We start from the raw sequence: 27,293 nt of genomic DNA, 5'->3' as shown, positions 1-27,293 counted from the left end.
TGGTTAAGGGGCTGATACTCTCGTTTTCAACTTCCCTCCAGCTAATGCCATTTAATACTCTCAGAACCATCAGGCTAAATTCAAATTTTCTGCTCCTCAGAGGCTGTTGATATGCACCACCACACACTCCAATTGCAAATACACATGAATGCTGCCATGTATTGTAAGTTATTTTCCACATACGAATTCTACCAAATTGTAAGTTAGGAGACACTACTTGAATTCTCTTAGGTCTTTAGAAAGCTTTCATATGTACCATGAGTAATAACACGTAATGAATATTGACTGGTATTTCTTTTCTGTAGTTACACTGAGTTGGAAATTTACATTTTCTAAATAGATGACTTACAGCCAGTTTTCCCACTATTCTGGCAATTACTTCTTAGAAACCCCTGACAGGCTGAAACCTCCAGAATCACAGCTGTTATTCTTGGTTTGATCCCTCTTTTTAAATTAAAACCAGTAGCTTTATCAGCAAATGAGATTTTTTCCCCCTGGAAATACTTGCAAAAATGCACATAAATTGAATATGCCGCGTTATCTCATTTTTAGAGTTGGTGCATCTTCTGGGTTAATGACCAGGGTTCTACTTCTGTGGCAGAACTAACTGGGGTAAGGAGGCCATCAATACATACACCCCCCACCCCACCCCCCCCAACTTCTCTTCCTCTGGGGTAATCTGAAGATTTATAGTAGTAGAGTGAGACGTGATGGGAGGGGAAGGAGAAAAAAAAAAATCTAAGAAGTGCTAACAGGCTTCTCTGATCATTCTGTCTCAGTTTCCAGACACAGAACAGATTTGAAACAGATTTTTCTAGTATCTGATGCGACTTCTTCTTTCTCCCTCAAAGACAAACTAAAATGCAGAAACTGTCTGAATTTTCATATTTTACAGGAAATTACATTGCTTGGGGGAGAAAGAGAGACAAGAGACTGCATCTCTATGCTCCAAACACAGACTAGCTGATCTAAGAAGCTATATGCAAAATGATAGCCTCAAATCTGTATCAACAGTTGCTCAAGACATGCTTTGGTAACAGTTTCACAGGTAAACATAAACAAAACATCCTTGAGGAGGGAGAAGCCTGTACCTGGTTGGAGCTCAGCATGCCTTTCTAGCAATCAAGCTTCATTTCCCCTTGATTGCTACTTGGAAAAATCCAGTTATTAATGGATTATAGAGACAAAATTAAGATTTGTCTCCTATGACTAGGTCAGAACACACATGCCATCCACTTGATATGGTTAAAACAACTCAGTCCCTTGACATGGCACCCCATAATATTTCAGAACAAACATTCTAAATCCACACATATAGCTGCAAAATGAAACTTCCAAATGCAGCAGAGACAAAGGAATAATAGACTGCCTATAGGCTATTACTAAAAAAAAAAAATCATTTTAAATGTCTTTTAAGAGATGATTCCTAATCTGAATTAAGATAATCTTTCCCAGTTAGCTGATACTGCAGGTTTTAGAAGTTGGTTTGAGGTTTTGGGGGGATCTTTTTAACTAAGCAATGTCAGGCTGATTTAAACTACTAGCTGAAGGCTACGACTTAAATTTAAAGAATTAGTAGCTTAAGTCACACATGTGAGACAGAAAGCTAGATCACAGTTTTCTAGCCAGTACTAATGTACAAAATACCCAAAAAAGCACTGTCAGAAGCATCAGTGTGTGTGGTGTATGCATCACCAAGGCCTGCAGGCCAAGAAAACAGTCAATAAAGATGAGATGTAGGGGAAAATTTCTAGTATCTTTATAGGTTTCCTCCATTCTTTGGTTAAACCCCTGCCATTCTCACTTCCTTTCCTACTTTCACCTTTAAAGCAAGCCTGATGTCAAAAATGTAAGTTATAAGCTTACAACAAACCCTTCTTATAGACATGCATAAACTAGCACCTAAGTACTTCAGCTGACAATTGAGAATGCTGAGTAGCGTAATGATTATCACCACCAATGAAGTTCAGGTTTCTGGTAGAGTCTGAAAGGACTGTAGCTGGTTTTAGTGTGAGAATTTAAAAAAAGTGTTACCCAAAACTCCACACAGAGATATCAGGCACCACAACTGAAAAACACGTAGAAAAAATAAGGAAGTCTCCTTAGTACAAAACTGGTCAGCGCATGCTTGGCACAGGGGTGGAATGAGATCAAAACTGGGTTGAATTTTCCTTATCACAACCTTACAAGCAAAAGAAAACAATGCCTAGAACTGATCAGACATAATGCTTAACTCACCTGCTGCCTTGTACCTTGTGCTGTGTGGGTGTTAAATGCTGCCATACTGATCTATTAGCACAGCAGACATAAATACCTAAACAGTGCACAATAAACATAATGCAGCTTCCCTAATATATACTAAGATGCAGTTAATCCACAAGCACAGTGTGGATACTGAGTCCACAATTTTTTAAGGATATTCAGCAGGCAGAATAGAAATAATTGCAATTCCTTTCACCTTATTTCACACACATGGCTAAATAGAGCCTATTTATACACCAAAAAAAAAAGGGGGGGGGGAATTGTTTTAGGGTAGTTTACAGCTTAAGTTTGACACTGATCTGCAGGGCAATGCAACAAAGCAGCTTCATGCATTTTCAACAGGAATGATTCCTGCTGTGGGTCAAGTAATAAACAGCAAAGAAAGTTTAAACTGAGACTTACCACGGGGCACCGTATATTCGGAATCCTTTAACTGTTACTTCGGAATCTTGTAAGTAAATACTATTTGTCAGGAGTGACTGAACATTGTCAAAGTCCTCTGGTTTCAATTTGGACACAGAGGGAAAGCGGTAGTAATCTTGTTTAACAAGGTCTGCCATGAATTCCTTATCAAATGTCAGTTCATGATTCCCAGCAATCACTATTTTATATTCATATGGTAGGTTTCCTGAAATAACAAAAAAGAGGACTTAATTAGCACATTTTCCTCCCACTTCAGCATTGCTGGCACAATAAGTAGACAGCTAGCAGTGACAGAATGAAATATCCCAGGTCTATGTGCATCTCCATGCTGAGCAGAAGTTATTAATGCTGCTCCTCTTCAGTTGAATGAAACTGTGATAAATGTAAAGTAATATCACACAAAGCAATGCCATAATAAAAAGCATGTACTGCTAAACAAATCAAGCTGGTAGGCACCACACCAGCTCCAAAGGTGGCACAAACCACCACTGCTCCCTTTCTTTCAGCTGAGGACATGCCGATTTAGGTTAGCCTAAGATTAGGCAACTGGTGCTGCTGTTTTTTAAATTTTGCCTTTATTTTGATACGTGTTCAGATGGCATTTATTCCAAACCTAGCCTGTTTTCCAAAGCTTTAATTCCCTTGCAATGCAGTTTACAGTAGTATCTCATTTCTGTAAGAAGCACACATGTAGAAGAAACCATGAAACCCAGATGTCTACGTGAGACGTAAGGTGAGAAAAAGGAAATGTTGCTAATTAATCTACCGTGATGGTCAGAGAATAGGAACGCAGGCTTGACCACCCCAATTCGGAGCAACTATTCCTGTTCTTTGGAAGGAAAAAGGCACGGATCAAGCTCATGGAGCCAGATTTTTGGAATTCAGAGACAGATTTTCAAGCACTCATTACCAACAGTCAGTGCCAAATCTTCCAAATAAACATACTGGGTGCTGAACTCCCTTAAAAACATGGTCACATACTGTGGTGTCTTCATAAGTTTGGTTCTTTTACAAAACCTGGCCCACTGTGACTTGCCAAAAAAATGACACCTAAGTTTGCTTCAAAGCTAATTTCTACTGCCTTCACCAACAGCCTGATTTCCTAGTCTTACAGTAAATCATTTATTTTGGTATTTAATCTTAATTATCATTTAGAAAAGGATGGTTTTGTTTTTTTGCTTGGTTCGGTTTTTTTCTTTTTCATAAAGGCAGCAAAATATATGTGGAAATGTCTGTGGAACACCCTTCTAGTTCTGGTACTTCCAACAGGTGCCCTGAGGAACACAGATGCTACATATTTCTCATGAACACAGTTCTCCTAAATAGATGTGGCTTTGCTAATTTAAATCTTGTCTTTCAACTTTCAAAACTGCTTGGGTTTGTGCTGCTTTTTTGTTGTTTTTTTTTAAAGTAAGTTTCAAAGCAAAGATGCAAGTATTTACGATAAGATTAACTCACCCCTAAATAAGACTTACAGGGAACCAGTCAAAACCCTCTGGTTTTCAGTATTTACAGCAATGAAACAGGAATTAAAACAAGTTATGCATACAAAAACCATCTCTGCAATATTAGGTAATTCCAGATAGAAAAAACAAAAACCTACAAATTCTCTGGGAAAAAAAACAAAACAAAACAAAACAAAAACCCAAACAAACAAAAAAAAAAACCAAACAACAAACTTCCAAGCAGAAATCTTCACAGGCACGTCACATATGAACAAAATAGAGATCATACATATTCATAACTCTGCAGCGCTGCATTAGAATAATAGGTGGGGGAGATGCAACAAATGCTCCTCTGCAGTTTATGCTTCACTCCTTTCTCTCTTCCTTTCCCTTCCGCTCTGCTACAGGCTGTTCTGAAATTCATTTTTATTTAAAAACTCGATGCGGCAGGTACCTACAATCCCTTCTCTCTGTGACTCCTGGGCACAAGGTAAAATTGCTATTTTCTTCTCTCTCAGGAACCATAAAAGATACCACCAGCATGAAATTTGATATACTTGTCATAACTATCAATCCCCCAAAACAAGCTAGATGTGATAAAATTCTCCGAGAAGTAGGATGGAAAAGTTAAATTCAGGTTTCTGCCAAGCTGTCAGCATTTGCCAGTCTTAGCAGAGAAAACGTCTCATCTCACTGGATAAACGTCCAAGTTTTACACTTTCTCCCATTTATTTTCATAAATTAAGTCTGGAACATTTTTGCTTGAAGTCAATGTTTTTTTTTAATCTTGACACCTTGAAAAAGAGAGCTCGCCTTGAAGAGACACAGGACATGAACAGATAAAACAATGGTGGCATTAGCGATTATTAGAACGTATATACATATGATATTACACATCTTAACTAAGCACCTGAAATCCATAGGGAAAACCAAATAGTATTTACTGCAATTACAGGTTCCACTTGGTCACCTCTTGAGAGCCAGGATGGGGAGACCTGTGAGAGAAGAGGGGACATGGCCCTACCAATGAAACTTCAGCATTCATCAACACTGAGGAATAAGGCAAAACATGCCCAGGAAAAACCCCACAGGGACCAAAGCTCATCAACACCTACATGCAAGCTCTAGCTCAGCACACCCATTGCCTGTGAGGTGGAGAGTAACCAGAGATGGCTGCAGATGCAATGGCTACAGCCCCAGTTCCCCCATCCAGCAACGAGATGAGACATGCTTCACTGGATGGGCACCAAGGTCTGACCCAGGTCCCTACCTAGCTCCCTGACTCCATAACCACACTTTGCTGGCAACGAGCAACACCGCTCATCAAAACACAAATGCAGCAAAAGGCAGGCCCAAGCAAAGGGAGCAGCAAGAGGAAGTCAAATCCATTCCTTTCCCCTTCCCTGAGGAAGGGTTATATAGCACTAATCACAGTAATAAATTACCTGCAATCACATGAGCTATTTATTCATCGCATTTAGGTTTTCCTTTCCTGAAAGGCCCTGTGGCAGTGCACAACATTTACTGTCTCTGATACAATTTATGAAATATTTTTGAGTGTTTTCTTTTGGCAGCCCTGCCCTTTGTCTATAATCTGCTGACCCTCTGTGTTTAATATGGAAGCATGAACAGTCACACACAGAAATCTCTTACTCCATGGTATTTTAGTTTCATTTTGACCAGATTAATCTCTGCACATACACCTCTGCTATCTGTACAAAGAGATGCAGTTGCACAGTACCCAGGCTGAAAGACATTTCCTCACTTTCTTTCACTAAACTTTTGTGAGCTACATTTGGTCTTTCTTAGTCTGATTTCCTAACTTTTAAATTTTCCATCATACACCAGTAATATTATTAATTCTAATTTCTACTGTGAATCTAGAGAACAGATAGAACTGCAGGAAAAGAGTTTGGACTGTTTGGTAGCACAGGTACTTCACAACCCCAATTACGAACTCCCAGGGTTATAACCGAGCTCAAATTCAAAATAGTTAAATGTTTAACAGGTGAGATCAAGAGGCTAAAATTAAAGCTACTAAAAATGATTAGGACACCAAGTCTGTGGAGTTACTTACACTGGACTCATTTGAAATCCTAAATATTTATGTATGTGAATACATGGGGGTGTGCAGGTGTGTATCTTCAATATATATTTGTATTTTGGTTAAGATGTTTTACAACACCTGTCCTCAACAGTAGAAGCAAGATGCAGGCATTGATCAAGAAAATATTCTAGAAGATGGTGGGGTGCAAGGGTTGTTGTTTTTTTTTTTTTAACCTACATATGTAGGTGTTCCAATGGGATTCTTAAAATTCCTAGAAATCCTTCATCTGTTGAACAACCACTCCCATTTTAATAGCATGCTACATATGTACTTCATGAGCACAATTTAGTCACACAGCCCAAGTTCTGTAGAGCTGCCAGACATGAAAAGGAGCCTGGCTTGCAATGAATGTTAACTGCCGAGTCCCTGTAAAAATAGAAAATCACATTATTTTTTAAATACTGTCACCTAAAAAACCCACAAGGAAATAAAAGAAATAATGGGATATAGCTGTCTATGTCGTGGTAGAAACCTGTATTTACACACAAATGCTATGCAAGTACTTTTGATGTGAAGCTGTGACTATTCATAAGCATGCATCAACTATTCAAACCCCACAACACTTCCATGAAATCTAAAGCATTTCCATGCCCATTTCAGAGCCTCACAGACCCTTTGGCCATATGTTGAGAAAAAGGTTGAGAAACCTTGAAGTACAAATCTTAATCCCTTCAGAAAGAGGGAGAGATGCCTATGCAAGTGAATCACCTCATATTTATGGTGTATCATATATGCTTCAGAAGTGCAAAACTGGTCGTGGAGCATTCACATATAACCAACCACATACACATCCAGAGATGAACACTGAAGGAGCAGACCTTGTGTCATTCCTTCCAGTCCTGGGCAGCAGGCAAGGGCAACCAGCACAACCAGAGAATGCTCAGCAGCTCTGTAACTCTTCATGCAGGTTTGTCATGGAAAGCCCACTTCATCTCATGGGCATGGTTACTCTCTCTTCCCAGCATTTACAAGCACAACTGCAACAAACATAGGCCCCTTCCAGCTTTTTAAAAGAAAGAGTGTCTCAAAGACTCTGATTTCTCCTTTGTCAGCAGCAAGTCAGTTATACTGTAAGAAGTACAGCTCTATAGACTCAAGCTTTTGGTGAGACTTCTCTCACCAACAATCAGCTGCAGGTACTGAGATCCAAAACTGGGTAGGAAAAACAAACATCTTTTCCACAATGAGACTGACCCACTGACTGTGAAAATATTTTGACTATTGTAATCAAACAGCCTTCACAAAAAGTCCTCACTGGAATAGCTAAAATTGATGACAACCAACATACTGGCTGAAATATAACCCATGAATTTCTATGCATTTTACCTCAGCTTCTGTAGAAATCTACAGAACAAAACAGTTAAAACCAAAAAAGCAGGCAAATAAAAGACAGAACATGCACAAAACCCAGAACATGCTTCTAAAGAAATATGAAGAACTGAAGTACAAGATCTCTCAAGATTTTCTTAATGGAAAGTATTCCACCAGCTTTTTAAACTATCAGTTCAGATGCCTCTTCGTAATTTTTTTTTCTCTCCAAAAGACAATTTTGGAGAAGAAAAAATAAAGGCAAAACACACACAGGCAATACAGCAAGAGGAGCAGATGAATGGAAGTTTAACTGGTTTGCCTTTATGCAAAGAAAACATCAGGCCACAGCACAGGGAGAAGCAGAGGCTGAGACCCTTGAATTCCTGTGATAAATCTAAAGCTTGTACATTAAAGCTCCCCTTTGTTGAAAACGCTGTTAGACACAACAAAACAGAAATGTGAGGTAAGTGCAAGCTCTGCCTCTGACCTTTCACTCTGTAACCGTCAGGCTTCATTAATTTCCACAAGGCCTGACAGCTCTAGCGTTAATACTCACACTTGCGGATCGAGCCACACAGCAGGTTCAGACTGCTACCTTCTCCTCTGAAACTCATGCATTAGGATTTCTTCCATGCTGGCAATGGAAAACCAAGTCTAAGAAACATTAAACACAAAAAACTACGTTACAATAATGCCACGGTTGAGTCATAAACCCATGAAAGCAAGGGAGTACTGAGTGAATCTTGCATCAGTGCCTCTAACTTGGCTACGCGGTGCCAACCTCCTGCAGCAAATATGGTCCTCTCTGAGCCACTGCAGAACCAGCATACTCAAAACCAAATGCTTCCACTCATTCTCACTCCCATAGGTAAATACTGGGAATTTTGCACAACACTGGGCTGTAACATAGCCAAATGCAGCATGAACCCTGAAGCAGGGCTGTACACCCTGCACAACCTAATGCTCTGTGGGTCTGGTTTAATGATGCTCTGACACTGGTGACAATTCCTTGCTTTTGCGTATTTATGTCTCAACCACAACATTATTCTAATGTAACTGTTTGTGATTAATACCCTTCTCCTCTCTGTTAAAAGAAAAAATGCAGCACAACATAACTAACAATCTTCTGCTTCACCTCAGTGTTCCACAGCTTCCTTAGCATTATTCTGTCGTGAGCTGGATTTTGATCTCAAATTTGTTTTGAATTTCACGGGGCTACTATTACTGAAATGTTTTTCTTGAAAAAGGGAAAGCTTCACCGAAGTTTTATCAGTTAATACATGACAGTTATTTGTTTTGAAACAAACAGAATCAAAAGTTTTTTGTTTAGTCTAACCTCAAAACCAAAAAAAGCCTACAGATTTTGCAGCCCACAACACTGCCAACTTTAGGTGTAAAAAGTCTCCCAAACTGACTTTAAAATGATGAAATATGAAACAGAAGCAGCACAGACTGCTTGCTAGTCCCTGGAAAGGCTTTTCTTGTCAGGCTTGTAATTCTGTAACCTAAGAAATGAGGCTTTTAAGAGAAAAAACAAACACCCAAACACCTAAAAGAAAAAACAAATCACCTAAAAAAAAGAAAAAAATCATCAAAAAAGATGACAGCTATGAAGTTTCCCTTTAAATTTAGCACATTCTGAACACAGCACCCTCTCTGAACACTGCAATAGACTGATTTTCCCCCTTCATTCTTAAAAATGCTTCTTGCAGAAATAACTGTTCCTGCTACTCTTCCCTTTCCCACAGCCAAAGCAGTATCTGAAGGATCACCACAACTGCATTGATGCCAAGTGCACACTTCCAAAGAGATCTGTTAAGTGAAATAGTGTTCACTTAAGAAAACAGATAAGGTTTTCAGGCAGAAATATCTTTTATCTGGCAGAGCTGAAGGGTGTTCCTCTAAACAGGATTAGCCATATTTACACTTAATAACGAGATCTGCGTCTAAACCCCTACAGTTTAAGGTGTATAAGGCTCGTGTACTGCCATATACATAGAAATATATTTTGTCCAACATAATTTTACATTTTGTCTTGTGATCAAGATCTTAATGTACCAGGGCTGACAAGTTTTAGACCAATTTCAGCCTGGTACAGTTTCAGCTGGCTTGGATAGGGAACATAAACTCTGCTAGTGGGGCTAACTATAAATGTTCTCCTTGAACCTGATTAAGACTAAATTGAAAAGGAACATTTTTGGTTACTATTACATTAAGCTAAAATACAGAAATGAACCCTAATACTATCTAAATCTAATAAGAAAAGCCATCTCTAGTTCAAAATTTTCAAAGCATTCTCTATAAATGCATCACAGATCAATTTACATGGTACTTTTGCCAATAAGCAAAACGAAATCACAGGTTCCAATTGGCTTAACTCATATTGGAAAGTGCGAAAGCAAATGCTAGAAAATGCAATTACTGCAAACAAACTCCATTTCCTCCACTCAGGAGGGAATTTCAGGGAACATTTTATTGCTCTCAAATAGTATTTCTAAAGGCATCAATACACAATTCTATTTTCTTTTTGGAGCCCCCCTACACTATATAACCTAATCCTCTAGAAAGAAACTCACCAGATTTTGAAATAATATATAGGCTGCTGATATTACCTTGTGAACACACTTATTGTATCAATTTAAATGATTTTTCTCCATGAATCTTAAGAACATAAAACCCAACAGTCGCTGTCTGACACAAACAGATCTGGACCTATTTCCCATAACATACCCTTTGTCTCTGCTACTTACAATTCCAATTAAGTCTTTTTTTTTTTTTCTAAAACAAATGAATAAAAGCCATCAAAAAGGAGGTCATCTTGAGAAACAATTATACAGAAAGTAATTAAGCCAATCATAATTATCACAGACAATGTCTTGGTATTTTCATGTACATGTATTTTCACATTGCAAAAAGCCAGTAAATGCTAAGGACCTATCTTAATTCAAAACAAATATTTAAAACAATCAGGAAGCACATATAGTCACCAAAAACATTCTCCTGGCTTTTTCCACTCTGAACCAGTTCCCATTACTTGTTTCCTAATTTTTACATGAAAGTCTTGAGGCTTACAATGCACAAAGCAGTAGGCACACACCTCCCTCTCCACCTTGTCGCCTGGTAAAGACTAGTCAGTACTTCCAAAAAAATCCCTCCAAATGCCTCCCAGGAAGGTGGTCAGAGCACTTTTTATGAGAAGAAAAATCTCAAATACATAATTTATTTCTGTCATACTGTATATTTTATGCAACTTCTCCATTTTTATACATGGAACTGAAATCCTTCCTTTCAAAACCATTATGTTTGAGTACACTGTTGGTAAACTAATTCACATAGTCGTAAGAGAAAAAACAATAAGGGGACAGCAAAAATAATCACAAGAAAAATAAATTGGAAGGAAAAAGAAGAAATGAGGCAAAATATTTTTTAAATATCCCACAGGTTTTGAAAGCATGGACTGCTGTCTAAAGCAGGACAACAGCTTTTTAGTAACTGAGAATGTAACATTCTCCAGTGTGCTGAAGCAATTAGCTGCTTTGGAAATTTTACCTTGCGATCATGTTTTGTGTCTATAGGAATATATGAAACAAGTTTGATTTTCAAAGGCATTTTTAATTTTTCCACTTGTCATTTTGGATGGCAATGTTGATGTTTGTTGGGAATCATTTCTTCCTTTTCCTAGACAGAAGAGGAGAAATCTAAAACCTGAACTAAACTCAGCTCAATATCCATATGACGGCACTATGTGCAGTATTTCAGTCCATAGTCCTTTCCTGCAAGTTTTACAGAGGATAAAAACCAAAGAGAAAATAAACAGCAAATGCAAAGAGAAATTATAATCAATTAAAAATATTCAGGCAGGTCCTTATGAACCTCCAGCATTTTTTCTGAATCCCATGTTTTAATTTTTTATTCTAAATAAACCTAAACATTCCATTATGGTCTTTCAAGATGAGCTTGGATACCAGGAATCTCCTGAGCCCTGTAAGGAAATTCCTTTTAATAACCCAGTCCTCAGAGACATCTCTTAGCTACCAAGAGACAACCAAATCACCCCAGCTGTATCATGTTGTTACAAGGAACTGAATTCCTGTTATGAAGGGTTGTTGGTTTTTTTTTCTTCCTAGCCACCTAGAATTGCTTGAGCAGAATGTCACATAGCCTCAAATACCTTCCTTGTCAGTTTAAGCACATATAGTAACCCCGAACACTAAAATAAAAGAGCAAGAGAAGGAAACCTTAAGCCTGATAAAGTCTAGAGCGATAACTATGGAGTTCCAAATCTCACCCCTGCTACTATTTCTTGACACCTCCTCTCTCCTCCTGGCTTTGCAGAATTCCAATTACTATATTATTTATGTTACAGCATCCCAAGACCTCAAGATAGACAGTTCAGACTGAAGTTTCCTAAACATCCAAGGCACCGCACCTGCTTCAGCTTTCAATACAAAATACATCCTAATTGTCCTTCCAAAGAAGAAAGGACAAAAGAGATGAATGAAGAATAGTGTATGTAACGTAAATTCCAGTCTGCAACATAGAGTGCGTGTGATTTATTTGTGACAGTATTCAGGTGAAACTCCCATCTTTTCCATCCCTGTACAAGTACATAGGCCCTTTGCGCAGCTGTCTCGTCTCCTTAATAAGGCACCTTAATAAGGCATATCTCCTTAATAGTAAGCACCTAACCTACTAAGGTAGTAAAATGTTTTTAAATCAAGTTAAATGGATATGTGAGACTTAAAGTCCATCTACCTGTGCATTTGAATTTACAGTAATGTTTTCACAAGGTGCTGCAAAATCTGATGATACAGCATCTGTACTTTAGTTTTGTGTTCAGAAGCACACCAAAGATTGCGGTACATGAATAAATACCTCTCTGTAATTAAAAGCTAGCATTAGCTGTTGGGGCATGCAGCATTTGCAGTGCTTTGCATCTACCGTGCTTTCTGCAGAATGGGGTCTCTCCTGACTTGCCCGTTTTAGCCATTATTTCTAGACTTAAAAAAAAAAAAAAAGAGGAATTAAAAGCCTGCTGCAAAAAGACATGCTCTGCAGACCTCACGATTTGCTGAATAAAGCAACAACTATAGTTAATCAGAGCTGGTGATTAAGATAAAGCACTAAAAGAACAGCTATCTCAGTCACTTACACAAACGTAACAATTTATTTCTTATTTCTGCTCCTTTCAGCTAAGGTTTCGCCCTTTCACCTCGAAGGCAAGCATCAGTGTTTTTCCAGCTGGCTTCCCGGAAGCATTTGTTTCGGAATGGCTATATTGCTTCCACTAGAACACTCCCTAGTAACTCACTCAAATGCCAAAACCCATTTTAACACGGGTACCCAGAGCTGCCCAGCACAAGATCCATGATCAGATCCATCTCTCCCCTCCTTCCAGGGCCACAGTAACTGCCGCAGCAGGACATCCCCTTGGCCATTTTTATTTAGGCAATCCCTCCCCACCTTTCATGCTCCAGCTAATGGCTTGGTATTATAATTTATAGCCATGAGACTGCAAATGCTGCATGGCTTTCCCTACTGTGCTAGTCTGAGAATTACTCTGCATGGGGTTTTATGAGAGGACATTAGTCTGGGACCTCTACTCACAGGACCACAAGTATGGCTACAGCTACATCATTTTATTCCCAGCAACCACCAGATCTCACAGCAGTGACAGAGGAGAGCAAAAGCAACAACCTCCTTCCCCACAATGCTTAGAAGACATCTCCTGCACAAAAATACAGGAAACTTCATGGCTGCCTTGCAGCTTTCTGCTCATTTCTCAGTAGTGAAGGCAAGTGCCAAATGCTGCTTAGGGAGCGGAAAGCTTTAGAAGTAACATCTGAGGGAGAGCAGCTCAGGTAAAATTCAAGAAGTATGGGTAATTTTATCATCTGCAGCTTTGTTTTAAATTAAAACTCTCTGCATTTGCTGGTTACACAAAGAAAAAAAAATCAATGGCAACATTCAGGAGAAAAGGAGTTACTGCACTCTGATACCCAGCGCAGTCTGTAATAGTGAAGCTTCTGACTCATTAGAAAAGATGTATATAATTCTGAGGTCTTAAAGGTTCACTTATCAACAGTTACAGGAAATTCAAAGTACAGAGTGTTCCTCAGCGTTCATTTCTTAATTTTATTAACTTGGGAAGAGATAAAGCTCTGGGAAAACCAGGTGAATCTCCACTACTTTGCATCTTTGTGCTCATCCTTGTGAGAGCCTCCATCTCTCCTCTGGATTGACGTTATTTATGCTTTGGCTTTGCATCTTCTTGCTTCTCTCCTTACACTGCTGTCCCCTGTTGTGCTGCTGTGTTCCTCTACTAAACGTACCATCAATAATAAGTGAAGGTTTGGTAACCCTCATCTCATAGCCAACGTGCAGGATGAGACAAGAGACCAGAAGAGCACAGTGAAGTGAGGTGCTGAAGGGACCTGAGCCTCAAGGCAATCTCAAATCCTGAGAAGCTCAGTCTCCAGTGCTGTGGAAGGGTCACCATGAACCAGCCCACACATGCTAAGACCTGCACGGCACCACAGGACATGGAGCAGGCCCTCCCGGCCCTGCACTGGGGCTGACCATGAGAAGATGCTGCCTGTGGGTCTTGTAACCATTGCATGGAGCAAGCATCATTATTCACACTATCATGCAGGACACAAAGCAGGACAAAGAAAACACAAATTCCTGTAGCTCTGGGAGAAGGGGTTATCTTTTCCTTTTCCCACCCAACCAGTGGTACCAGTATGCCCATGAATATAACACCCAGCCTCTGAAATCAATATATGCCCCTAAATATAGTCTATAAAGATTTTAAGCTCTTATAACATTCACAACAGGATGGATAGGAGAGGTGGAGGTGCACAGGTCTTTCTTTTGCAGCCCTTTTGTGCCAAGACACATCGTTCTCAATGCAGAAAATTCACGCAGAATTTGTCCAAGCTGAAACACTCAGGTTCAGCTCAGTGCAACAAGAGGGTCAATTAACAAGCCACACAGGCTGGTTACAGCCAGCAAGAAGCAGCAATCTACTTTTCTTTAACAAAAAAAAAAACAACTCAATAATTCGTGGAACATTTATTAACCCCCTAGTATAGGCAATTACTGTAAGATAAAGGTCTGTCAGTCTTGCATTAACATAAACTGCTGCATATTGCTTTTCTACAGCACAGTAATGTCCACAACAGTGTGAATAAATGCTAACATTTCAGTTTTAAGCTTGATTCAAGTCTCCCCAGTCTAGCATTTTTAGCAGATTCTACTCTCAGTGGCTGTCTGGCCACAAAAAAATCATTTTATACAAGCCAAAAAAATGCAGGCTGGCATTTCACTGATACACTGTTTTGTAGCTCTGTTTAAGGTAATCTCACACATTTCCTAACATGCAGGACTGAAAAGAGGAAAGGGGGTGGGAAGCACAAAACCCAAACATCATTCCTGCTGTCTGTTAGGTTCTGTAGTCACATACAACATAAAAAAAAACAGTGGCGATTAAAACAAATAAAAAAAGGCTTTGCAACAGACAGGACACTGCCAACCAGCTTTAAATTAAATTACACAGCCTGCTAATCTTTACAATGAAATAAAATTTCTTTCAACACTACACATTACACTAAAATCTGCAGTGCTTTCTTCCCCCAGCCCCAACCTTTCTCTGCTCAAAGCAACTCCTCCACCCCGACCCCCTTGTTCTGTCTAAGCAGCAATGTGATGCTCTATAAACAGAAAGACTTCTTATTTTAATTAGATATTGTTAATAATGGTGTGCATGATGGGAACATTTAGGACAGAGGTATTTCTGCACTTCATATTTTTCATGCAACATTAAATTTGTAAGTGACAGAATAAATTGATGGCGTACAAAGAATACATACTTTGTCTGCTTTCCTTTGAAATCATTCGCATATTATGATATGTGGCTGCAGTAGCAATGCTGGAGGAAGAACCTGATGACAGTGCCTATAAAACTTCCTCTTTGGGTGGCACTGCTTGGTTCATGCCTGGTCAGTACAACAACCATAGATCTCTGTCCTGCTCTAAAGTGGTTTTATGGGAAAAGGGGAACTGAAAGGAAGAATTATTTCGGTTATTTTATAAATTTGTTTTGGTTATGGCTTGTTATTTGAAACATGAACCCTTCCCTTCCCCCCCCCCCCCCCCCCCCCCCCCCCGTTAAGACAACAGCAGTCCAGGGAAACAGATCCAAGAAATAACTGAGCAATTATTGTGATTGAAAGTCCATCCAAGAATTGTGCAGTACTTCCCACCAGCTTCTTTCATTGAAATTACCAAATGAATATGCTAAGTTCAAACATACACAGAGGCACTCAATGAAAACATTATTCTCTTTGAAAGTACATTTCACCTAGCCAAGTTTTCTAATAGCTGTCAAGTAACACCTTAATATTTGGTCTGACTGACTCACAATGGCAGGTAGTACACAACTTTTAGTATAGAGGTTTTTACACTATCTCTAGTAAGTTAGTGACTGCAGGTTAAAAAAAATCAAATTTTCTCTGTATGCCACTAACAGTAAAACAGTTTCTAGTGAAATGCCTTTATAGAAAGTTGCCAGGCATAACAAAAGCAAAACAAAACAACTGGTCAGATGTGAATAAACTTACAATATTCCTCACGCACAAATTCCACTTTAGTCAGTGGGAAATTCACTATCTTGTCTCACTTCAATACAACCTCTTCTATTTTACCTTGTAAGTTATACTTCTAGGGTTTTGTTTTCCACAAAGCGTCTAGTATCTGTCTCAGAGCAGAGGACAAATATGAAAGAGCAGCTACTACCACCAGAGCATAAAAGGTGTAATTTTGCACATTTTACCACTTTTGCTTTCACATTTCACTGTAGATTGCTACATCAGGAAAACATTAATCAGCTGATGACCAAAAACCCACACGGCTGCATTTCCCCACTATTTCTTAAATACAATAAAAAGTATCATTCAAATTATTTCTGTATTCCTCTGAAAAGAAAAAAAAACAAAATTATTAATATATCTAAAACCAGTTTATGCAAATAAAAGCCAAGCACTAATGATAATTTAGTTGAGCCACAGGGGAATTTAAACTAAGTACAAATTCGAATTTAACCATTAAATGTGATGTTAAACACAGCTCAAGTTAGAACAAAACCAAAGCCGTGATACTGCAATAAAACCTAAGTAAACTTGGAAGAAACTTTTAAAAACTACCGTAAAGACAGAGTGATATATAGAAGCCAGAGACCTAATTAAGTAAAAAACACCCACCACATGACAAAAACTTGAAGGTTCTAGATTTCATCTCATAAATCTGTTTGGTTTTTTTTTTAAATGAAATTGCATTCCAAACTTATAATTTTCAGCATCTAGAATTAATAAGCAAGTAGACACAATAAAACTGTCTGTACAGGCTTGCAAGGGCACCTCCAAGTCTCCATAATTCTCCAGTTGAGAGCATCTCTGAGATAGGCAGTCAGCGTTGTCCGGATGCTGCAAATCACACAGAACTCCCAATGGGATCAGAGGGACAGCAGAATGCCAAACGCCAACAGAAGGGTCAACTGTCTTCACCAGCCAGCAAACTTATTAAAATACGTGTATCCCATTCCAGTGTCTGAAGCCTAAAGAAGCTCCTCTCCAGAGCCACTCACAGAAGACATAGCTGGTTTCAAAATTAGACTAATAGATTTTCCAGGGAGTTGCTTCCCTCTCTCCCAGAACAGCTGTGCAAAACTCATACATACTTAAAGGATTAAAGCTACCTCAGCATTTTCTTTCACTTGCAATGAATGCAATTTTTTTTTTCAAGTGCTAAGAGGTTTTTTGTTCATCAAATGGTATTTTATGTTTAGTCAATTATTCATTCTGGCTATAACAAGTAGAGCAATACAGGGTTCAAAATATGCTCCAGATGGTAAAAAACACAAATCAGAAATAAATCCATTTATAAAAATAGGAAGATTTTAAAATTAAAAGCCATGATTTTACATTAAAAGCCATGATTTTACTTTAAATTATTCATAAGCTTTCTTCTGGTTCTAAATTAGTTCAGAATACTTTGAGCTAATATCCCTCTGAATATGGAGAAATTTAGAGCTTACTGGTTTATTTCATAAGAAATTGTCACGTCAGATGCTAAAATAATTCACATCAGAAATACACTTTTACAGAGCGAAAGTCCCCAAGAGTAAATATTTCGTCACAATCAAACGTTTTTCAGTGTACATCAGCAAGAGGAATACACTCATACAAAACCCTAAATGAAATATGCATGGAGGGGAGATAAAGCATAGATAAATTGAGGGAATAACTGAGCCAGACCAGAGAGACTGAGAAAGGATACAAAAGGAATGTGACCCTGAATTTTTAAACGGTGATAAGACAAGGGCTTGATCTTAATATTACACATTTTTGTTACAGCTCATTTTTTTCCAGATTAAATTATACTATCTTTAAGATCAAACACTATTTTGGCAGTTGTCTGGCTACAGTTTTGGATAGCATTTCAAGTTTCTACAGCACTAATGCAAAAATCTAAGCATAGACTGGAACCAAGTGTCTGTCCACACCTCCAAAAGCACCACCACATTTCCAGTGCTCTTCCCATTTTGTCAATCTATTCCATGTAACAGCCAGCATTTCCAAGCTGGAGCTGCTATTTTCAATAACTAAACATTCACATAAAAATGAACTTTAAAACAACTGACAAAATGTTGCTGAGGCCCACATCCATATATGCAGAGTGTAACAAGAAATCACCCACATTAAAACAGTATAATCACTCTTCTCACTTTAGCAGGATGGATGAACCACCATAGGAAAAAGAAAATTAAAAAAAAAAAGAAAGATGGTCAATTTTTACTTTAGCTCTATCAACAATGCTTATACTAAAGGCAAACACATCTTACAGGTAAAGAAGTATTTGTTCCAGTACAAACTCACTAAATCTTTCACAAAGCTCCTCAAGTCACTATCCCATAGAAATGAAAAGAAACATTCATTCCAAACAAAAGCAAGACATGAAAGGGAAAACCTGAAACAGACAAAGTGCTAAATCCCACACCAGGCAAACTCAGGGGAAAAAAAAAAAAAGCCAAATTCTACTCTCAGTTCTACAGACATAAACCGGCAGCAATTTCACCTACTGGATTTATTTGCATCTTCCACTGCAGAATTCTGCCTTTCTCATGCAGCAATATGCCTTATATTAGAAATTTTGCATGAGAAGGGGAAAAAAATGAACACAGTAAGAGATAACCGCTAGAGGAAAAAAGAACAAAACCGGCTATCTGAGAAAAATGACTAAACCAGATGCAAATTATTCACACAAGTAAGGATATGCACAATCAGTCCCATGCTAATTGAGCACAATAAACATATTGTCACTCATTAAAGGTCTATCTGCCTGAATTTATCTTGCTTTATCTTCAGTTCTTATGAGTTATTCAATCACTTCCCATCACAGGGAAATATCGCACTATGAAGACAGAGCTATAATTAGATATTCCTGTATTTCATTTCACATGTATGACTGAATGAGAATGGATGGGGAAAATAAGAACAGTCATAATAATAGTATTTTGAAACATTCAAGAAGAAATATATTGGGCACAGAATAACATCTTAAGTCTTCCTCAGCCCGTAATGCTGTGTTTACTGCTAGGTCAGTTAAGTTACTGTAAGAGATTTTTAATGAAAACAATTATAATTTTAGAATAACTGTGTTTAAAGCATTTAACAGTCACTAAGGTCAAGTGATCACAGCAGTTACAAGACCCAAGGGACATGTTCACACCAAAACAAAGTGAATAAATTACCTCAGCTAGTGTGTGTAATCACTAAGTGACCACAGAAGTTATTCAGTGTAGAAGCCCAGATGACTTTCATGCAAAACCAATAATGAAAATTTATCAGCCAGAGGGAAAAGGCAAAAGAACCAGTAGAAGTTGCAGGAAGAGCTAAGAGCTAAAAGTGTGAAAGAGGGCATGGAAAGCATGTTCCGTGATTCAGTGGTGGAGACAAGGAAGAAGGATGAATACTAATGAAACAGGTGGACAAGATGCTCAACATCTTGCTCAGGTGAGACACCCAGAGAGTTGCAAAAGGATGCAAGACCCATGACGCATTGTTTCAGGGTTGACAAGTGCTCTCAGTCCTGTGTAACTCTGGCATTTGTAACACCCAGTGAAGTACAAGCAAGGCAGGGGTGCAGAGTAATCATCTTTTAACTTTTCCTTTGACTTTCCTGCCAAGAAAATGATGGGCAGGTTTTGTGTCTTAGTTATCCTATTCTATAATCCTAATGGACATGAGGCCCTGTTTTTTTGCCACGGAGTAGGTAAAATAAGCTGCAGAATGAAGCCTAACTTTAATCTGACTTCTTTCCCTCATGGTATAAATTATACAAATGCCTTGTCTTCATTACCGCTTTCCAACAAGACTGCCAGTGGAGAAAACCATGCAAATAGCAGATACGAAAACCTCTTTCTATAATGACAATGTTACATTTTATGGGAGTTCTCAGTGCACTGCTTTGGAATAAGGTTCCTACCAAATATGATGAAAAATCACGCCTCCCATTACAGAGCAGAAGAAAAATGAATCCTGCCTGTTTCTGCCTGCCACTGGCATGTATCTTTTTAACTATTACATGTCATGACCTCACAACCTTGAAGGTATCAATCTTCACAATATACGTAGTAAACAGAAAAACACGATTACTCCCATTTTGCAGATATGAGCCTGAAATAAACTCCTGAAAGGCAAATGTACATGCCTGCCTTCATAGCAGTTTGATTCCAGATGGCAGAGGACAGCACTGGAGCAAGTATTGACCAACGCGACACAGTTTCACAGGAGAATCAATTTGCTGCCTCACCTTATGCCAGAAACCTAATAACTGCTATTGTCACACATACAAAAATGCAAGTGGACACTGTGCATGTAAAAAGACAAAAGTTGAGGAAGATGATTCCTACTCTTCCCTCGGCTCATGTACGTACTCACCTGCTTCTCCTACCACTTCTTACTTCCCAGTCCTGCTATTACATTCCTAGAGAAAGAATAGTTTTGGGCTTGTAACATCTAGTTCTGCCTTCCAGAAATAAGAATGATAGAACTAAATTACACTAAGGTGGCAGTATCTGGAAGCCCCAGTCCCAATAGCAATAAAAAGAAGGAAAAACGATTGGGCTGTGGAACTAAGAGGAGGTCAGGATAATAAAAGAAATAGTACGGAGAAAACGCAAAGAAGGGTGAAAAGACAGAGAATATGGAAGCTCTTCTATTTAAAAATTCCTTTTGTAAATCCAAATGCTCTTATTTGTTGAAGGATCAGTCAACGAACTCCAGTGGAATAAAATGATGCTATTAAAGGAATGTAGAGATGTGGCCGTCACAGAGTAGGCAAGAAAAACTGTGCTGATGGAGGAGTCTGATGACAAAGCTATGCTTTCAGAAGTTTTTCTATAATGCTGTAAATTAATTCTAAAATTTCTTTAAGATCATCTGAATAAGTCACCTTCACCTCTGGGTATTTCTAGTGCAAGTAGTGACATGGCAGTACACAGCCAGCCTAGCAGCAGCATTTGTAACAGGAGCATCCTTGCACAAGTTCCCCTCCTTTATTTTGTTGTTTGGCTGTTGCAACTTAATTGGCCTCAACTGCAGTAACATAGTATCAAGGCACTGCTATCAAATACAGCATAATATGAAAGGCATTCTACCAAAGAGGCATTGAGTACCTGCATTCAAAGATCCCATGCCAGTATTCTAACTCAAAGGGGCAACCATGTGTATACCACCCCAAAAAATTATCTTCTTCCAAACAGTATTACTGATTTTGCCCAAAAAATTATCTCCTTCCAAACAGTATTACTGATTTTGCCATCTTATATTGTGGGAAGAAGGACTTTCATGCTTTCCAAATACATTGCAGCTTTCAGCACTCCTCTAAATTACAGTAAACCCAAACCACAGTGAGCAATAGTTTCGGCTGTGGCTATAAAACCCCACAGCATCAACTCATGGGACACTGTATGCATTCATCTACAATGCCACCACCCCCTCAGCAACATAAGGCTACACAATCCTGGCTGTTGAATGACAATCTTTTCCCTCAAGATAATGCAGAAATACAGTAAAGTCTCTAAATTTGTCTTAATTAACAGAATCATACTGAGCCTAGAAACAGCACATCACAGGAGGACAAGTGGAGCAAAGGTGGGTGGGGGGATTTTGAAGCGCTCTAATTCAATTAGGAGGCAGTGACTGACACTTGGACAGGAGAGGTTAATTGGGGTCACCAAAAGGCAGTAATTCCTTACCTAACCAGTCATTAAACTTCTTAACCTCTGAGGGCAGTCCCAGCTCGGTGAAATCGCCCGTGTGGAGAAGGATGTCCCCATAAGGCATCTGGATGCCATCTGTTCTGGAGTGTGTGTCTGAGACGCAGACAAATCGCGTGTGGCCCGCTGGTTTTGGAGTGTCATATGGGATAGGGTCGACCCTAAAGCAGACACATAAAGATCTCGTAACAGTTACAAGGTTAAAACCCTAGCATCTATTATTTCATCTCTACGTAAGTGTGCATGCACACAGACACACATCCATTTACACACACCATGCTGAAGGAAATGACTGTAATGCAACACTGCCAAAAATCCAGAAGGACCACAGTGCTCCTTAAATACTCACCTGGTAAAACAGGGAGATTAAAAAAAAACACAAGATGTGGCCAGTTTCTGATACTAAAGTTAACTTAAGCACTGGAATAAAAACAGGTTCAAGAGACTTCTAATTCAGCTATATTTTTTCCATCACTTGCCTTATGGACAAGCATGGGCCATGAAATAACAGGTCTCACAGGTGAGCCAGCAATGTGATCACCTCTCACAATGATCACCTCTCATTTGAGGTGATCAGCTTATCACCTGATTTTGTCCAACAGCACAGGCACTCCTGCCGATTCCAGCAGGAATACTGATTTACACAAAATCAGGTATATTCAGGAGTGCTTTGATGAAGACAGAAATTGCAGAACTGAGTCTAACAATAACTTCTTACACTCGTACAAAATTCTGAGCTCGTATTTCCAAAATCTGTAAAGTCAGGAACTGATGTGGTAGAGATTAAGCAGTCACAGATTAAACATTTGTTGTTTTTTTTCCTAAACCAAGTGATGTTAAAAATTTATTTCTACTGGTAATTTCCAAGCTACAGCAGTTAATTTGATCTTATCAACTATACATGACCCATCACAGAAGTTTTCTTTTAAGGTGTTCTGGTTCTGTGTTTTTTTTAAATATAAGGAGTATAGGGAACAATAAAAGAGAAGAGCTTTATGCATACTTTGTGGTTAGACATTGCAATTTTTAACAGAATAACTTAAAATACACAAGCCAACACACTGCCTACTTTAGAATAGCAATTATTTCTCTGCAGAGTTACTGTCATCTGAATAGCACAGCATCTAGATTGCCACAGAAAACCTCATCCCAGCTTCACAAAACTTCAACCCATTCCGTTGATGTGCCACTTTAATCATGGTTAGAGCTTAGCTTCAGCTAGAAATTTTGAGGTATTTAGGGTCAAAATAATAGTCCATCAATAATAGTCTCAAATCATGACAGCAGTGAAACCAATCTCTAAGTGCTTTAAAACACCTAAAATAATGCTCTTCTAAGAGTTATTGGGACAAACTGGCATAACAGATACTAAAAAATTGGTGCTTGAAAGTGAAAAGATGAAATACGTTTTATTAGTTTTACTCTCCACACTGAGTAACTAGCACACATCAATGCAAATGTTTTTGTTAAATCCGTGTATTTGTAATGAGATGTTGAAGTATTCCATTATTTACTTGAACAGTATTTACTATTTTTAGTAAAGTAAATTAGTATTTAGTGTTTACTACACACCGAACCGTGTGAAAACTTCCAACAGTGTCTTTAACTTAATCTCCCCCCCTTAGGTGAGAAAAACCAAAACATTCTCCAAGGAGCAATTCAGCATATATACTCAGCAGTGTTTTAGTGGTTCAAAAAGTCAAACTCCATATGGATATGTACTGGTCTCCAGTGGAAAAAAAAAAAAACCCACATGAATGCACTGAATAAGATTTTACTGAGCCTTTTGTATTTGGTAGAATGATTACTAACAGCTAAAATTTTAGCATGGGGGGGGGGGGGGGAAGTTATTTGTTAGACTGCATTCTTCTAGGTACCATAATTAGTATTTCAAATCAAAGTGTATTTACCATAAATGTACCACATTTGGTTGCCATGATCCAATGAATTAATTTACAAAATTAAGACTCTACAAGATCATTTTACTGCAGGCTGGAGTGGATGAGAAGGGGGAGTTTGGTAGGTACTTTGTTTTGGCATTGCACCTCCTATTCTACCCAAAGCACCAGGTACAATTAGTTGAGCCATACAACTGGTTGCCACTACAACTCTGACAATCAATGGATTCTTTTCCGCAAGGGTCAGAAATTACTAAGTTATTATTACAGAGGAAAATTCATTCAACCATTGAAATCATGCTGGCAAGCTGAACAGAACTGTAATTATAGGCCACAGTGCTTTTCTATTTGGTGTCTTCCTCCCAGACACTGACGGTAAGCCGAAACAGAGTAAACGTGGGTCTCTCCCAATCACTTCCACACTTCCAAGTACCTTTACTCCAGACAATACAAAAAATGAACACCAGCTCTCCTCACATGCCTTGTTCAGCTCGTCTCTGCCTCAGCACTGCTTGCCTCTGGGGAGCTCAAGTTTGTTTGTACGCAGCAGCTATGCTTTTGCTAGTCTCTGCAGTTTGTTTCCAGACAAACCCTGTTTTGCTTTAGGCAATCCCTACTACAGTGTAACACCAAAATCTGGTTTAGGAGTTTTCTATTCATCCAATGACTGCCTTACAGAAAATTCTATCATCAAAATTCATTAAGTTCCTGACCCTTCTTTCTCCTCTTTACAAACACTATGATGTTGCCAAGTAACCTTTTTCCTACCTCTTAGCTCAATTTCTTCTCTTATTCAGTAGCACTTGCACACTATGTATTTGAAAGTGAGATACTGAACGCTATTGTGCTCAGCCCATCAATTTATCTTACTGAAAATAGTCCTTCAATAGAAACTTAATAAAAGTGGTGTTATTGCCGGTCCTAAAGGCTCAAGTTTTCTTTTTATCCACAGCTACAGTATGGCAAACAGTAATGCAAGATTTTCTGTTTCACTACATCACGAGAGGACTGGACTCTGAACTGCAGCAAGCACAGCTTTCCCCCCCCCCCCCAGTTTTTGTCAGGTTTTGGTGACAAAGGAGGTAAAATAATTATTTCAGCCTTGCCCTCCACCAGTCTGCTGAATCAGAGCACATACCCAAGAAATCCAACATACTCTTTCCCATTTGCTCAAACACAGTGCATCCAGCTAATTCTGACACTCTCCATCACCACAAATACTTCATTTTTCAGTCTTCTTAAGCCATCAGACCAAAACACTTTACAGATTACTTGATGACTGCATTTGGGAAAGCATGCTCATGAAAAGATGCAATAAATGCTACTCCTGAATAATTTAAATGTTCATACATTGGGATTAACACAGAAAATCAGGAAATGAAAAACAACCTGAGAAAACAGCCACGTATCAAAATGAATGAAGATTTTTTTTTTTTGCCTTAAGTTAGTAATGATTTTGGGCACCTAACTTCCTGTACAGACAGCTTCTAATAGGTAGTTACTTATCCTAAGATCTCTTGCACCTTAGAAAACCAGGCACTTGGGCATTTTTTCAGAAGGTTATATAAGGCCCAGAATGAAAATCCATAAGGCAGTTGATCAATGACTGCTTTATAAGATCATGGCAGCAAAGAAGATCTGCCACATTTAACGCGTTTATGGTAAGGGTTTAGGTATCAGAAGGGACTATATAATCATCATACACTTCCATAAGGGCTTTGTTTATCAGGTAATTAATTACTTGGCTTTACTAAACTGCCCTTACCACCAGTTGTTCTCATAAAGAGGGAGAGTCCCTCAGGCACAAACCTCACATTTACAGTTTACAGCTGCTCCCAGGGAATACTGCTTCCAGGGAACACATGCCTTTGGAGCTGTACACTGTCCTCATCCATCAGACAGCAAATTTTGTCATGGCTTTATGCTTTAAAAGCAGAGATGAAGTAAAATAAGCAACAATGAACAACACAGAAGGATGTCACACTATGCAACAGAAAAATTAGGTAAGACACAAACAGCATTTTCCTGAAAGGATTAGAAAGTTTTGGTTTCAAAGGATAATTCTGCATGGGTGAGTCTGAATGCTGAAAATACAGAGCTCTGGCTTGGTTAGCCGGTCCTCGGGAATGCCTGTGCTAAGAGACCTGAACCCCCAGCCTTTTCACTTCCCTGCTCTCTTGGGTTTTGAGATATGCAAACCCCAAATCCCCTCTTACACAACAATTCCCAAGAAACCAATTCATCTGTGAAGATGGAATAAAAATCTTAAACATTAAGGCAGGAAGAATTTCCAGTTCCTTACGCTGAATAAATCACTTAGATGAATGCAGCCCTATGCCAGACAAAACATTTACAGATGCTGAAAAACCCTCCTCCCTACCCCAAACCCTACAACTCAAACCAGCACTGCTGCTTACAGCCCACTACTTGTAAGCTGGTTCTGTTGGCTTTGCTACAGGTGAACAAGTCACCAGTTGATGCAGAAAACCACGTAATTTAAAATCAACTGTATCCCAGCCAAAACCAGCACAGCTCATAATGCTGTATTTTTGTCTGTTTTGCAGCAGATACAACAGGAATCCTCAGAAAATTACACAGCCACAGACTAGAAGTAGCAGATGCTGACCAGCCTAGACTTGAATATCTAACATTTAGTTACTTGCCATGCCCCATCCCTCTCAGTGTTCAAGGCCAGGCTGGATGGGGCTTGAAGCAACCTGGCCTAGTGGAACGTGTCTCCCTGCCCATAACAGGGGGTTGGAACTGGATGAGCTTTAAGGTCCCTTCCAATTCAAATGGATTGGGTCAGAAGGGATTCTACGATTCTGTGATTTTAATCTTTCCCAGGCTCACCAGATGCACGAATATTCCCATGACACAGAGGCCCACAATCCTCCCTTGGCTGTGCCACATCATATGCTGACTTTTCATCTCTTTTTCATTTCTCCATTGGATTGTACCTATGACTGAACTTGTGGGTTTGGATTTTTATGACATCTGAATCAGTATTCATTACAGACTCACTTAAAGCACAGACTTCAGGCCTGTGTACCACCTAAAAATCTGTGTGTGTTTTGCCCTTCCTCTACTGGTTTGGGAGTCATTTGGCAACATGCTATCTAGTAACTATTCCATATTAAAACCCAATCTATCTAGCTTTTCTGTATTAAAACCGTATCATATTAGCTTTAAAAAACCCTCCTACTCACACTTGCTATGAATAGTCAGGTTTATTTATTTACAGTTCAGCTTCCTCTTGCAAAATCTTTTACTCTTCCTGCTACACCTATTTTCAAAATTTGTAAACCAAATACTTTTTCAAACAGCCAGTTAGATTGGTATATTTAGTTTAGGATTAAAATACAAACATTTGCTGCAAAACCACTCTTAAAAGCCTGTTTCTAAGTGCTGCTAGTTCATCCTCCTCAGCTAGGGCAACAAAAGTTAATTTTGTTGAAACTGGAAAACAAAAGCAATATATTTTCTACATCTTCAGCTTTTCTCTCTTT

At 38.8% G+C, this 27,293-nt stretch overlaps 1 protein-coding gene across 3 annotated transcripts in view; it reads right to left on the bottom strand.

Annotated features, from left to right (window-relative positions):
• The window catches only part of MPPED2 (metallophosphoesterase domain containing 2), a 101,889-nt gene that overhangs the window by 42,509 nt on the left and 32,087 nt on the right, over positions 1–27,293 (bottom strand). For all 3 annotated transcript variants that reach the window (XM_057411009.1, XM_057411010.1, XM_057411011.1), the window contains 2 exons: positions 21,866–22,047; positions 2,665–2,890 (listed from right to left, as the gene is read on the bottom strand). In XM_057411009.1, the coding sequence (XP_057266992.1) occupies positions 2,665–2,890; positions 21,866–22,047 (408 nt within the window). The remainder of the gene's footprint in view (positions 1–2,664; positions 2,891–21,865; positions 22,048–27,293) is intronic.

This window comes from Pezoporus wallicus, unplaced genomic scaffold (genome assembly GCF_028554395.1).
Source record: "Pezoporus wallicus isolate ANWC-B61680 ecotype Strahan unplaced genomic scaffold, APGP_CSIRO_Pwel_v1 contig_5958, whole genome shotgun sequence".
NCBI classification, from domain to species: domain Eukaryota; kingdom Metazoa; phylum Chordata; class Aves; order Psittaciformes; family Psittacidae; genus Pezoporus; species Pezoporus wallicus.
The sequence above is the reverse complement of the archived record's forward strand: the minus strand, read 5'-3'. Positions and strand labels throughout refer to the sequence as shown.